The 12,409-nt window shown below is 37.4% G+C and overlaps 1 protein-coding gene across 8 annotated transcripts in view; it reads left to right on the top strand.

Annotated features, from left to right (window-relative positions):
• CLOCK (clock circadian regulator) overlaps positions 1 to 12,409 on the top strand; it is an 89,551-nt gene that overhangs the window by 35,743 nt on the left and 41,399 nt on the right. For 5 of the 8 annotated variants that reach the window (XM_055140876.1, XM_055140880.1, XM_055140878.1 and 2 more), the window contains 2 exons: positions 1,947 to 2,095; positions 6,650 to 6,741. In XM_055140876.1, coding sequence (XP_054996851.1) covers positions 1,947 to 2,095; positions 6,650 to 6,741 — 241 coding nt within the window. Of the gene's footprint in view, positions 1 to 1,946; positions 2,096 to 6,649; positions 6,742 to 12,409 lie in introns of those variants that run through there. The other 3 variants (XM_055140881.1, XM_055140882.1, XM_055140883.1) reach the window with 2 other exon arrangements.

Genomic DNA, 12,409 nt, shown 5'->3' with positions numbered 1-12,409 from the left:
AAATTAGAATCACATATCCTATTTCACATTTATAAACAGCTTTATCAGTTTAAGGAATCTTCCCAGATTTCCTTTTACCTTTTCATCCCAAGTCAGATCTGATTTACTTAATAGTTAATAGCTCTGCCTCTTGGCCTTCAGAACCACACTATTACTTTAACACTGCCCCTGCCATGTCCTAATTGGTCATCTAGCCCTCCAGCCTTGTTTGGCACATATAGTAAGTTTTCTAGATTTACTAAATGAATTTATTTCTCCAGTCGCTGATTCTTTCATTCCTCTGATGCCCGAATGGTATTATTCACAAGAAGTTTAATTCATGCCATTTCTTAATACCTTCGATGCCTTTTTATGATTTCCAGTATTTATTATTCCCTCCCCTTGTCATTCCCAACCATGTGCATACTTGAATACAAGAAGCACATGAGGGGCCAGAGCAATAAATAGTACAGCAGGTTAGGGCACTTGCCTTGTGCAAGTCCGACCCAGGTTTGATCTCCAGCATTCAGTATGGTCCCTTAAGCCTCTCCAGGAGTTATCCCTGAGCACAGAGCCAGGAGGAAGTCCTGAGCACAGCCCAAAAACAGTCCCCCAAAACACATAAGCCACAAACCCATGCTGAGTTCTTGTACTAGGTTTTCATCTTTGTTAGCACAGTTTTTAATCATTACAAAAATTCACTGTTTGTTGAGGGAGTCAGTTGACATCTGTTACCTTTCCTAAAAGATTTGAAGAGTTCTATTTTCCTCCCAGTACTACTAAGAACGAGTACTTGTTCTTTACTCAAAAAACATACAGAGAGCTAGTATGGTGGGTAGGGTGCTTGCTTTGTACATGGCCGACCCGGGTTCAATCCTTGGCATTTGGTCTCCTGCACACTGCCACCAGTAATTAATGAGTGCATAGCCAAAATTACACCTGAGCATCACCGAGTGTGGCCCAAAAACCAAAAATGAATGAATGAATGAATTTTTACTCTGACCTTTTGGGAAAGCAATACACTTTATTTAAGTCAATAACTGAATTTCAAGATCTGACTTCTCAAAGCAAATAATTAGATAATGGCATGATTAATTGCTCTATAATTATTCTAGTTATTGTGTTGGGAGCTCAGTGCACCTTAGCATTGTTCACTGGCTAATGCTTCAATAAAATAAATTATCCTTTTATTGAGGTAGAAATGATTATGTAGCACATGTTTGGCATTTTGGTTTTCTGTTGTTTTTAGCTTACATGCTTAGATTTAAGATTTTGGGCTCTGTGATGAAGGTATACATAACCAAACAGAATGGTTACAGCTCTGTATTAGAGGCTGAGATAGAGTTGAATAAAGGAGAGAAAAAAATGTGTGATTAATCCTGCTGATAGAGAGAATCTCATTTTTTATTTTCTGGTTTGTCTCTTTTGTTTGCTTTGCTTTTTTTGTGTGTCTTGTTTTGGAACTTGGTCCCAGGACCTCATACATACATAAAGCATGTACGCTACCATTGAGCTGTACGTACTCCAGCACCATTTTTAGATTTCTCTTTGTGATTTAAAATTTACAGGAAATGAACAGCTTCCTATTTAATAGTTTTAAATAGTTTCTTTTTGTGCATTATTGGCACTTTCACAAAATTCATAGCAGTAATACTCATGGTGACCTTGTGAGGAAATAGAATTCTTGGTAAGAAAATCAATCAAATAAAACCTGAGATTTAAATATAGTTTTGTCTTACTGTAATTTTTGTAAAAACATATACCAGGTGCTTAATATATAAAAATTTATTTGCTTTAAACTAAAAAGCAAAGTATTGCTCAAATTAATTATTATTTGGTAACCTAGGAGATAAATATTACCATATATATCAGTAGAACTATATGTTGTGTTTTGTGCTAAATTGAGTATTATATTAAATTGTCTGTGTAAATAGATTGCTTGAAAACTGCTTTTTTATTTCTCACAGAGTATCTAGAAACAAATCTGAAAAGAAACGTAGAGATCAGTTTAATGTTCTCATTAAAGAATTGGGATCCATGCTTCCTGGTAATGCCAGAAAGATGGACAAATCTACTGTTCTACAGAAAAGCATCGATTTTTTACGAAGACATAAAGGTAAATGAAATGTTACCTTTGTAAAATATATTTCTGAAAATTCTGAGATTCTATGTAAAAAATTTTTTATGATAAACTTTCCCTTACCACATGTCACACAGAGGAAATGTACAAATGTGCAGGAAGTGTTAAGCAGGAAGAATTTTTGGTAAGAAAATTGATTAAATTAAACCTGAGATTTAAATATAGTTTTGTCTTTCTGTAATTTTTGTAAAAACATTACACCAGATACTTAATATTCCTACCCGCTGTGCTATCGCTCCAGTCCAGGGCTTAATACATAAAAATTTTATTTGCTTTTAAACTAAGAAGCAAAATATTGCTAAAATTATTATTTGTAACCTAGGGCACAAATGTTATTACATATATCAAGAGAACTATGTGTTATTTTTCCAGTTAAAAGTATAACATAGTTTTAGTTGGAAAATAGGATCAAGTGTGAAAGTAAGGCAAAAATCCCGATCATGCGGGCCTCATATAACATATATAATTAAATTTTCTCATTGTGATCCTGAGATCAAACCCAGAGCCTCACATTCTGATACTGACCTACATCCCTCACCCTTTTATATCACTTTTTCAGAGTTCACCTAGGAAAATAACACTTCAGTTTTAAAATTAAGTGATTGTTAATTGAGAAAAATCATTGACTAAATAAATGAGTCATGAAAAGAAATAAAAAGTATACCAAATGTTTTGGTAACACACTAGCACTGTCATCCCGTTGTTCATTGATTTGCTTGATCGGACACCAGTAACATCTCCATTGTGAGACTTGTTACTGTTTTTGGCATATTGACTATGCCACGGGTAGCTTGCCAGGTTCTGCCGTGCGGGTGGGATACTCACAGTAGCTTGCCGGGCTCTCCTAGAGGGACGGAGGAATCGAACCTGGGTCAGCAGCGTGCAAAGCAAACGCCCTACCCACTGTGATATAGCTCCAGCCCTAGCAGATGAAGAACTTTTAAAAAGACATTTTGAAAAAGGTAAAAGGACATTTTGTCAATCCGATGCAAATGTAAGTGTAAGACTTTTAAATTCTACTTTTGAGAAATGGTTTTGAGAATCTTTTTTTTTTTTTTGCTTTTTGGGTCACACCAGGCAATGCACAGGGGTTACTCCTGGCTCTGCACTCAGGAACCACCCCTGGCGGTGCTCAGGGGACCATATGGAATGCTGGGAATTGAACCCGGGTTGGCCGCGTGCAAGGCAAATAAATGCCCTACCCGCTGTGCTATCACTCCAGCCCCGGTTTTGAGAATAAGCTAGACTTTTATTTCTTCCAAACTGACCGTGATAGTGTGTTACCAGTCTAATTTATGCTTCACTATCTTTGAAATATTTTTTGTTGATTTCACTGACAATGTTAACGCTCTCTGTCACCAGTGAAATAATTTCTTTTTCTTGTAGCTCATCCTCTTCATCTTTAAGCAGTATCTTAATTTTAATCCATTTTCCATTGGCTTTCTTTTCCCTCTGCCAGGCCTGTATTGTGCTGCACTTCATTCATCTTTCTCTTCCTTTCTGAAATTACTTTCCTCTTAATTTTTCCCCTTGCCAAATCTGGCATTTCTCTGTGCATTTGTACACTTTCCCTTCGGTATTGCATTACATAGCTTCAGCCTTTCTATTAGAGGTTTAAATCTTTCTTTTTTTTTTCTTTTTTTTTTTTTTCTTTTTTTTTTTTTTCTTTTTTCGGGTCACACCCGGCAATGCACAGAGGTCATTCCTGGCTCATGCACTCAGGAATTACCCCTGGCGGTGCTCAGGTAAATGGGTAAATGGGATGCTGGGACTCGAACCCGGGTCGGCCACGTGTAAGGCAAATGCCCTACCCGCTGTGCTATCGCTCCAGCCCCAGAGGTTTAAATCTTTCTTGTGTTTGTTTCTTTCTTTGCGTTTTTTCTGTTTTGAGCCCACATCTGCTCAGAAACTACTCCAAGGTCAGAGCTTAGAGGTTGCTCCAGTCAATGCTCAGGAAGTCATATGGTGCCATGGATTGAACCTATTGAGCTCTCTGTCCACCCTAAATCCGTATTTTTTAATGCATGTTTTCCATTTTGGTTTCAGGTAACATGTAGGTCTTTTTTATATTTCAATAACTTTTTTTCTTATTAAATCACCTCTTTTCAATTTTCCTTTTTTCAAGTTTTTTTTTTTATTTTTGTTTTTATTGTTGTTGTTGTTTTTAATTTGGGCTTTGCACTTAGGGATCACTCCTGGCGGGCTCAGGGACTGTATGTGGTGTGGGGGATACAGCCTCAGGCGAGCGGCAAGGGTACTAACCGCTGTGCTGTTGCTCCAGCCCTGTTTTAAATTTTTATCCCACCATCCTTTCATTCCTTTATGACCAACAACTGTCAACTTTGGAATGGTCTTCTTTCCTTATTTTTGGGAGTTAGGTAGGCACACATAGTTGTTGGTGAACAGGGGCTACTTACCAGCTTTGTACTTGGGAGAGTTGGGGTTACTCTTGGTGGTTCTTAGGGGACCATGTGATGATAGGAACTGACCCAGACCTCATGCAAGTGAACCTCGCACTCTAGTCCTTTGAGCTATCTCTCTACTCTGGATATATTTTTTTATTTTCCTTAATTCTGTATTATAGTTGTCAGAATCTGTTGCTTTGTCTCTTGAGTGTATCAAAATTATCTTCATTTTTATTGACATCATTGTTACTGCATTTTACTTCTGTGGCCAGTGTTCTCACTAACTTCAGTAGTTGTTAGGTATGGTACTTAATACCTCAGTTTAATAAATGATTATTGAATGCAAGAAACATTATGCATGTGTTTCTCTGTGATAATTTATTTCTAGGTAACAGATTAATTTTGGCATCAAGTAAATCCTTATTTTTTAAATGAGCATAATTCCTATAAAATTTTCTTACATCCCAGTATCCCTGCCACCATCCCACCCCGCCTCTGTGGCAGAGCATTCCCTTTTGCTCTCTCTCTCCTTTTGGGTGTTGTGATTTGCATTTTAGGTATTGAGTGGCCATCATGTTCAGTCTGTAGTCTACTTTCAGCTCTCATCTCCCATCCCGAGCGGGCCCTCCAAGCACCCTTTACTTGGTAGTCCCCTCTCTGTCTGAGCTGCCTTTTTCCCCAGCATGCGAGGCCGGCTTCCAAGCCTTGGAGCAATCCTCCCGGTACACATCTGTACTATTCTTGGGTGTAAGTCTCGCATGGGTACTCGCTCATTGTATGACTGAAACGTAAGCACAAAAGTTTGTAAGTCTGTAACTGTATCTCATGGTGATTCATATAAAAATTTTTTTAAAAAGAGAAAAAAAATGATATCAGATCATTGATGGAAGGTTGTTGGCACTTTGGTAGTGATGAGGTCTGGTAACACAAATTTTCATAAATATTTCAAATATATATGCACAGATGATCATAAATATTCATACTACTGTTACATGATACCTAAACTATCACAATAAAATAATTTTAAACTATCAAAAAGAATTTCTTACATCATTTGAAAGGGAATTCTTACATACTAATTACTCATATTTATTAGAAAATGGTCTGCTTAAGGGATTTTGGGATTTTCTTATGGATTTATTTGTAAAACATGTCCATGCTCTTCATAATTATTAGCTAGTTATAGTTCTTACTCTTCATATTCTGGTATAATCATCTCTAATAAGCTAAATTTGGGGTGAAGATTTAACGTGCTACATTGATATATCAAGTAATAAAAAATAGTTCATACTTCTCAGCAAAGTAGAGTATAATTTGCACAGTATTATCATGACATTTTTATTTTGTATATTTGCTTTAATATGTGCACATTAGAGAATAAAAAAGACATTTGTTGTTCATAGGCTATCAACCTATATAGATTAGATTTTACCATTTCTGAAAAACTTTTTCTAAATCCATTAGAAATATGAAGTAAATTAAACTCTAGTGGTATCTAAAATATGTGCCCCAAGCAACGGAATCTGCAGATATTTAATCGGCCCCTTAGCACCAAGAAAATATGCAAGAAGACACTAGAGCAAAATCATTCCGAGATGATTACTATAAAGGTTCTGCCCATAATCTTAATTTAGTCTCTTTGATTATTGAGACAAAGCACTTCAATTTGGGAGGAATCTTCTGCCCAACATTAAGACCTTCATCAGACCTAGAAACAGGCTGGCTGACTTCCTCCATTCTTGTGGTAGGTCTGTCCCTGCCATTGGAATGGTAAGGAAAGAAAGAGGAAAGGAAGTTTTTTGTAAGTCTTGATCTTACCTGCTTGTTCTGATTTTTATTTGATTGTTTGTCAAGTAGAAGTCTAAGGCCTTCCGGCAGCATAGGCTACCAAACTGATATTCCAAGAAATCCAATCCAGGAAGATAACTTGTCACACTAGCACACTTCATCAGACCATATAAAACCTATTGATACCTACCTAAACCAATAAATGGTATTATCTATGGATCTTTTGCGTGACAAGAGAAAAAGGCAACTTGGAGGAATGTTGTATCTGGTGCTCTTGTTGCCCTCCCCTGCCCTAGGCTTGGAGTAAGCACTAATGTGTCAAATAATTTGGTTGCAGAAATCACCGCACAGTCAGATGCTAGTGAAATCCGACAGGACTGGAAACCTACATTCCTTAGTAATGAAGAGTTTACACAATTAATGTTAGAGGTATGTTGAAACATTTTTGTAAAGTTATTTACCTAAAAATGGTGGTTGGCTTAGTGTAGTTTTAACTGTATTGTCTTTATTCACTGTAGACTGTATGCTAGATATATAGTATATATACTATACTGTACTATATTTTACCTAAAATTACTTCAACTAAAATTAATCAGTATGTTGTATGAAATGTACCATGTTGTAAAATGACGTCAGATTTCCATATATCCGGTATTATCTGATTTTTTTTTTAACACAATAAAAATCAGGAAACTTGGGGCTGGAGCGATAGCACAGCGGGTAGGGCATTTGCCTTACACGTGGCCGACCCGGGTTTGATCTTCAGCATCCCATATGGTCCCTTGAGCACCGCCAGGGGTAATTCCTGAGTGCAGAGCCAGGAGTGACCCCTGTGAATCGACGGGTGTGACCCAAAAAGCAAAAAAAAAAAAAAAATCAGAAAACTTTTACTACCAAGTTTGCTGAGACCACACTAATAACATTCACCAAAACAACATAAAATTATAATAAATAATCCGATTAATAATGAAATATATGCTTTGAAAGGCAACTTTATTTTTCTTCTGGTTTTTGATACACATTTGGTGGTACTCAGGACTTACTCCTGGTAGTGCTCAGAGGACCATATGCAGTACATACATCTTTTAGATATAAAAAAATAGAAAGGCAAAGTTATAACTGATTAGTCATTTCTCTTAAATCATCTAGAATCAAAACTCTTACAGATTTCAGTTTTGGAATGAGCACTTCTTTGTCTTACACTCTCTGCATGTCTGATTTTTCCCTTCAAGGCTTCTTTAGTCTTATATGTGCTTTGTTGCCAACTTGGGAAATTACATCTCCCTCTACTGAAAAGAGGTCAAGGCTCTGACTCCTTTCTTGGGTTAGGACTTTGCCAAGGGGCTGATAGACGCTTTTCTCTACTTGGACTGTATCTGCTTTGTTAGAAGAAAAGACACGCTCTGGTTTAGGTCATTCAGGCACATTTTATTTTGACAGGCTCATGTTATTTTCTCATTCCAAACTTTTTAGTTCTTTCTCTGCACAGTAGAGAACTACATCCCATTTTCTAGCAAATGTCTCAAAAGCAAATATAATCTTCAGAGTAAATATTTGTTTTTCAAGATTACATAGTTTAATTTCACATGAGAAAGACGTTCTTTTTTTTAGATTTTTTTTTAGATTCTTAATTTTCTTTTAGAACTTTTTTTCATTAAATAATCATGAGATGAACAGTTATAAGTTGTCCATGATGGGTGTCAGTCATGTAATGTTCCAACAACTGTCTTTCTACATTGTACATGTCCCACCACCAATGCCCCCACTTTCCCTACCCCCAGTCTGCCGCTATAATAAGTCACTTTTCTTCTCACTCTCTATTACTATTTTATTGCTCTCTCTCTCCCTCCCCCCTCCTCCTCTCCCTCTCTTCCTCTTTCCTTTTGGGCATGTAGTTTGTGTATAGGGACTGTAAGGTTATTGTGTATATTTCTTTATTTAATTTCAGCACTCAGCTCTTGCCCGGAGTGATTATTTCCAACTGTCATTGTCACAGCGGCCCTTTGCTTACTGCCCTCTCTCCCTTCCCTCCACTTGTGACAAGCTTCCAACCGTGGGCCAGTCCTCTTGGCCTTCAGTTCTATTATTTTTGAGTAATAAACTCATGCTGTATTTTTTATATTCCACAAAGGAGCACAGTCATCCCATGTTTATCCTTCTCTATCTGACTAATTTTACTCAGCTAATATTCTACATGTCCATCCATTTATAAGCCAATTTCATGACTTTATTCTTCTTGGTGACTGCGTGTATTCCATCGTATAGATATACCATAGTTATTTAACCTGTCATTTACTCTCACACACTTGGGTTGTTTCCAGTTCTAGATATTGTGAGTAGTGCTACAATGAACATAGAAGTGCAGATGGCATTTTTGTTGTCTTTTTGGGTCTCCAGGTTATAGTCTCAGAAGTGGTGTTGTGGGATCATGGAATTTCTAGATTTTTGAGGAATACCCATATTGTTTTTAAAAAAGGGCTGGACCAGTTAGCATTCACACTAACAGTGAATAAGAGTACCCTTCTCCCCACATCCTTTCCAGCACTGGTTGCTCTTGTTCTTTTTGATATGTGTCACTCTTTTTTGGTATGCGTGTCATGTGCAAATAGTGATGATATCTCATTGTTATTATTTGCATCTCCCTGATGATAAGCGATGTAGAGCATTTTTTCATATGCCTTTTGACCATTTGAATTTCTTCTTTGAAGAAGTTTGTATTCATTGCTTTTGTCCAGTTTTTGATGGGGTTGGATTTTTTTTTCTTGTGAAGTCCTACTAATGCTTTTGATATATCTTTGCTATTAACCTGTTACCTGATTGGTATCAGGTAAATAGTTTCTCCCATTCCGTAGGCTGTCTTTGTATCTTGGTCACTTTTTAGGTGCAGGAGCTCCTTAGTTTAATATAGTCCCATTTGTTTATCTTTGCTTCCACTTGTTTGGTCAGTGGTGTTTCATCTTTAAAGATGCTTTAGCGTCAGTGTCATGAAGAGCTCTACCTATGATTTCCTCCATAAGTCTGATGGATTCAGGTGTGATATCGAGGTCTTTAGTCCATTTTGCTCTGACTTTTGTGCATGGTGTTAGAAAGAGGTCTGAATTTATTTTTTGCAGGATCTGCCCGATTTTCCCATCACCACTTACTGAAGAGACTTTTCTTGCTCCACTTCATACACTCCTTTATAAAAGGTTAAATGATCATATATTTGAAGGTTTGTTCCAGGATATTCAACTTTATTCTATTGGTCTATGGATCCGTCTTTATTCCAGTACCATGCCGTTTTAATTACTACTATTTTGTAATACAGTTTGAAGTTGGAGAAGGTGATGCCTCCCATCTTCTTTTTCCAAAGGGTTGCTTTAGCTATTTGTGTTGGGAGCGGGAGGCTATTATACCATATGAATTTCAGAAATGTTTGATCTATTTCTCTGAAGAACGTCATGGGTATTCTTACAGGGACTGCGTTGAATCTGTATAATGCTCTGAGGAGTATTGCGATTTTGATAGTGTTATCCTCCTGATCCATGAGCAGGGCTTGTGTCTCCATTTCCTTGTTTCCTCTTTTATCTCTTGAAATAGTATTGTGTGGTTTTCTTTGTTTAGGTCCTTGACCTCTTTAAGTTAAGATGATTCCAGGGGACTTGATTTTAATACCTCTTTCTTTTTCATTATTTGTATATAGGAAAGCCATGGAATTGGGGGTATTAATTTTGTACCTGGCCACTTTGCTATACAAATTTATTATTTCTAGGAGTTTTTTGTAAAGTCTTCATGATTTTCTAAGTATAGTATGTCATCTGCAAATAGTGAAAGCTTGATTTCTTCATTTTCTATTTGGATGCCCTTTATATTTTTTTTTCCTATTTGCTATGGCCAGTACTTCCAGTACTAAATGGAAGTGGCGAGAGTGGGCAACCTTGTCTTGTGTCTGATCTTTGAGGGAAGATTTCTCATTGAGGATCATACTTGCCTCGGACTTGTGGTACATGACTTTGACTATACAGAGGAAAGTTCCTTCAATTCCCATTTTGTTGGGAGTTTTTATCATAAATGGGTGCCGGATCTTGTTAAATGCCTTACTGACTTTTGAATGGTAAACCATCCTGGCATCCCCAGGATTAATCCAACTTGGTTGTGGTATATGATCTTTGTGATCAGTTGTTGGATTCTATTTGCTGGTATTTTGTTGAGGAACTTTGTGTCTGTGTTCATCGGGGATATTGGTTTGTAATTCTTTTTCTTTTTTTTCGTCTTTTTTTTCTTTTTGTGGTGTCTTTGCCTGCTTTGGGTATCAGGGTGATACTTGCTTCATAGAAACCATTTTGGAATGTTTCTGTTTCTTCAGTTTCCTGGAAAAGCTAGAAAAGGATTGACAGTAGGTCCTCCTTAAAGGTTTGGAAGAATTCACTAGTGAATCCATCTTGACCTCAGCTTTTGTTTTGGAGGAGACTTTTGATTATTGTTTCAGTTATCTTGATGGTGATAGGTCTGTCCAAGTATTTCAGATCTTCTTGTTTCAGCCTTCACAGGTTATAGGAATCCAGGAATTTATCCATTTCTTCTAGGTTCTCTTGTTTCATGGCCCATGGCATACAGACTTTCAAAGTACCTCTGATGATCTTTTGAATTTCTGTGATGTCCCCCCTTTTATTTCTGCTTTGGTTTATTAGGATTCTCTCTCTCTCTCTCTTTCTGTGAGTCAGTCTAGTGGCTTATCGATCTTGTCTATTTTCTCAGAGAATCAGCTCTTGGTTTCGTTTAATTTTGGGGTTGTTTTTTGGTATTCTAGCTTGTTAATCTTGCTTAAGTTTTATTATTTCCTTCTTCAAAGCCTGGTTTGGGTTCCTTTTGTTGGTCATTTTCTAGGATCTTAAACTGTGAATTCAAATTTTTATGTGGGCCTTTTCTTCTTTTCTGATAAATGCTTTTAGAGCTTTTCTCTTAACACTGATTTTGTTCTCTCCCACAAGTTCTGGTGGCTCATATTCTCATTCTCATTTGTTTCCAGAATTTTTTTGATGTCCTCTCTAATGCACTGGTTGTTCAGTAGTGAGCCGTTTAATTAATATTATTCTCCGGTGTGCTTATTAATGGGAAGACATGTTCTGTTGTTGTTGTTGTTGTTGTTGAATCACTGTGAGATACAGTTGCAAAGCTTTCATGTTTGGGTTTCAGTCATACAATTATCAAAAACCCATCCCTCCACCAGTGCACATTGTACCAAAATTTCTTTTTTTTTTAACTGACTCATTGTGAGATACAGTTACAAAGCTTTCATGTTTGATTTTCAGCCACACAGTGATTGAACACCCATCCCTCACCAGTTCATGTTTTCCACCACCAATGTCCCCAGTATCCTCGCCCCACCATCCCAACCCTTCCCCTGCCTCTGTGGCAGACAATTTCCCCCATACTTTCTCTACTTTTGGGCATTATGGTTTGCAATATAGATGCTGAGAGGTCATCATGTGTGGTCATAGTCTACTTTCAGCACATATCTCCCATCCCAAACGATCCCTCCCAGCCATCATTGACTTAGTGATCCCTTCTTTATTGCAGCTGCCTTCTCCCCCAGCTCATGAGACAGGCTTCCAACTAGGGGGCAATATTCCTGGTCCTTCTGTCTACTGTCCTTGGGTGTCAGTCTCATATTACATTATTTTATATTCCACAAATGAGTATAGTCCTTCCTATGTCTGTCCCTCTCTTTCTGACTCATTTCATGTAGCATGATACTCTCCATGACCATCCACTTATAAGCAAATTTCATAACATCATCTTTCTTAGCAACTATGTAGTATTCCATTGTGTAGATGTACCAGAGTTTCTTTAATCAGCTGTCTGTTCTTGGACAACTCGGGTTGTTTCCAGATTCTGGCTATTGTGAACAGTGCTGCAATGAACAAATAAGCGCATATGTCATTTCTACTGTGCTTTTTTGCACCCTTGGGATATATTCCAAGTAGTGGTATTGCTGGGCCGTATGGAAGCTTAGTTTCTAGTTTTTTAAGGAATACCCATATTGTTTTCCAGAAAGGCTGGATCAGTCGGTATTCCCACCAATTGTGAGAGCCACTTTCTCCCCGCATCTGCACTG

The sequence above is a fragment of the Sorex araneus genome, chromosome 5, assembly GCF_027595985.1.
Source record: "Sorex araneus isolate mSorAra2 chromosome 5, mSorAra2.pri, whole genome shotgun sequence".
In the NCBI taxonomy this organism is placed as follows: Eukaryota; Metazoa; Chordata; class Mammalia; order Eulipotyphla; family Soricidae; genus Sorex; species Sorex araneus.
This window is presented reverse-complemented; position numbering and strand designations above follow the sequence as displayed.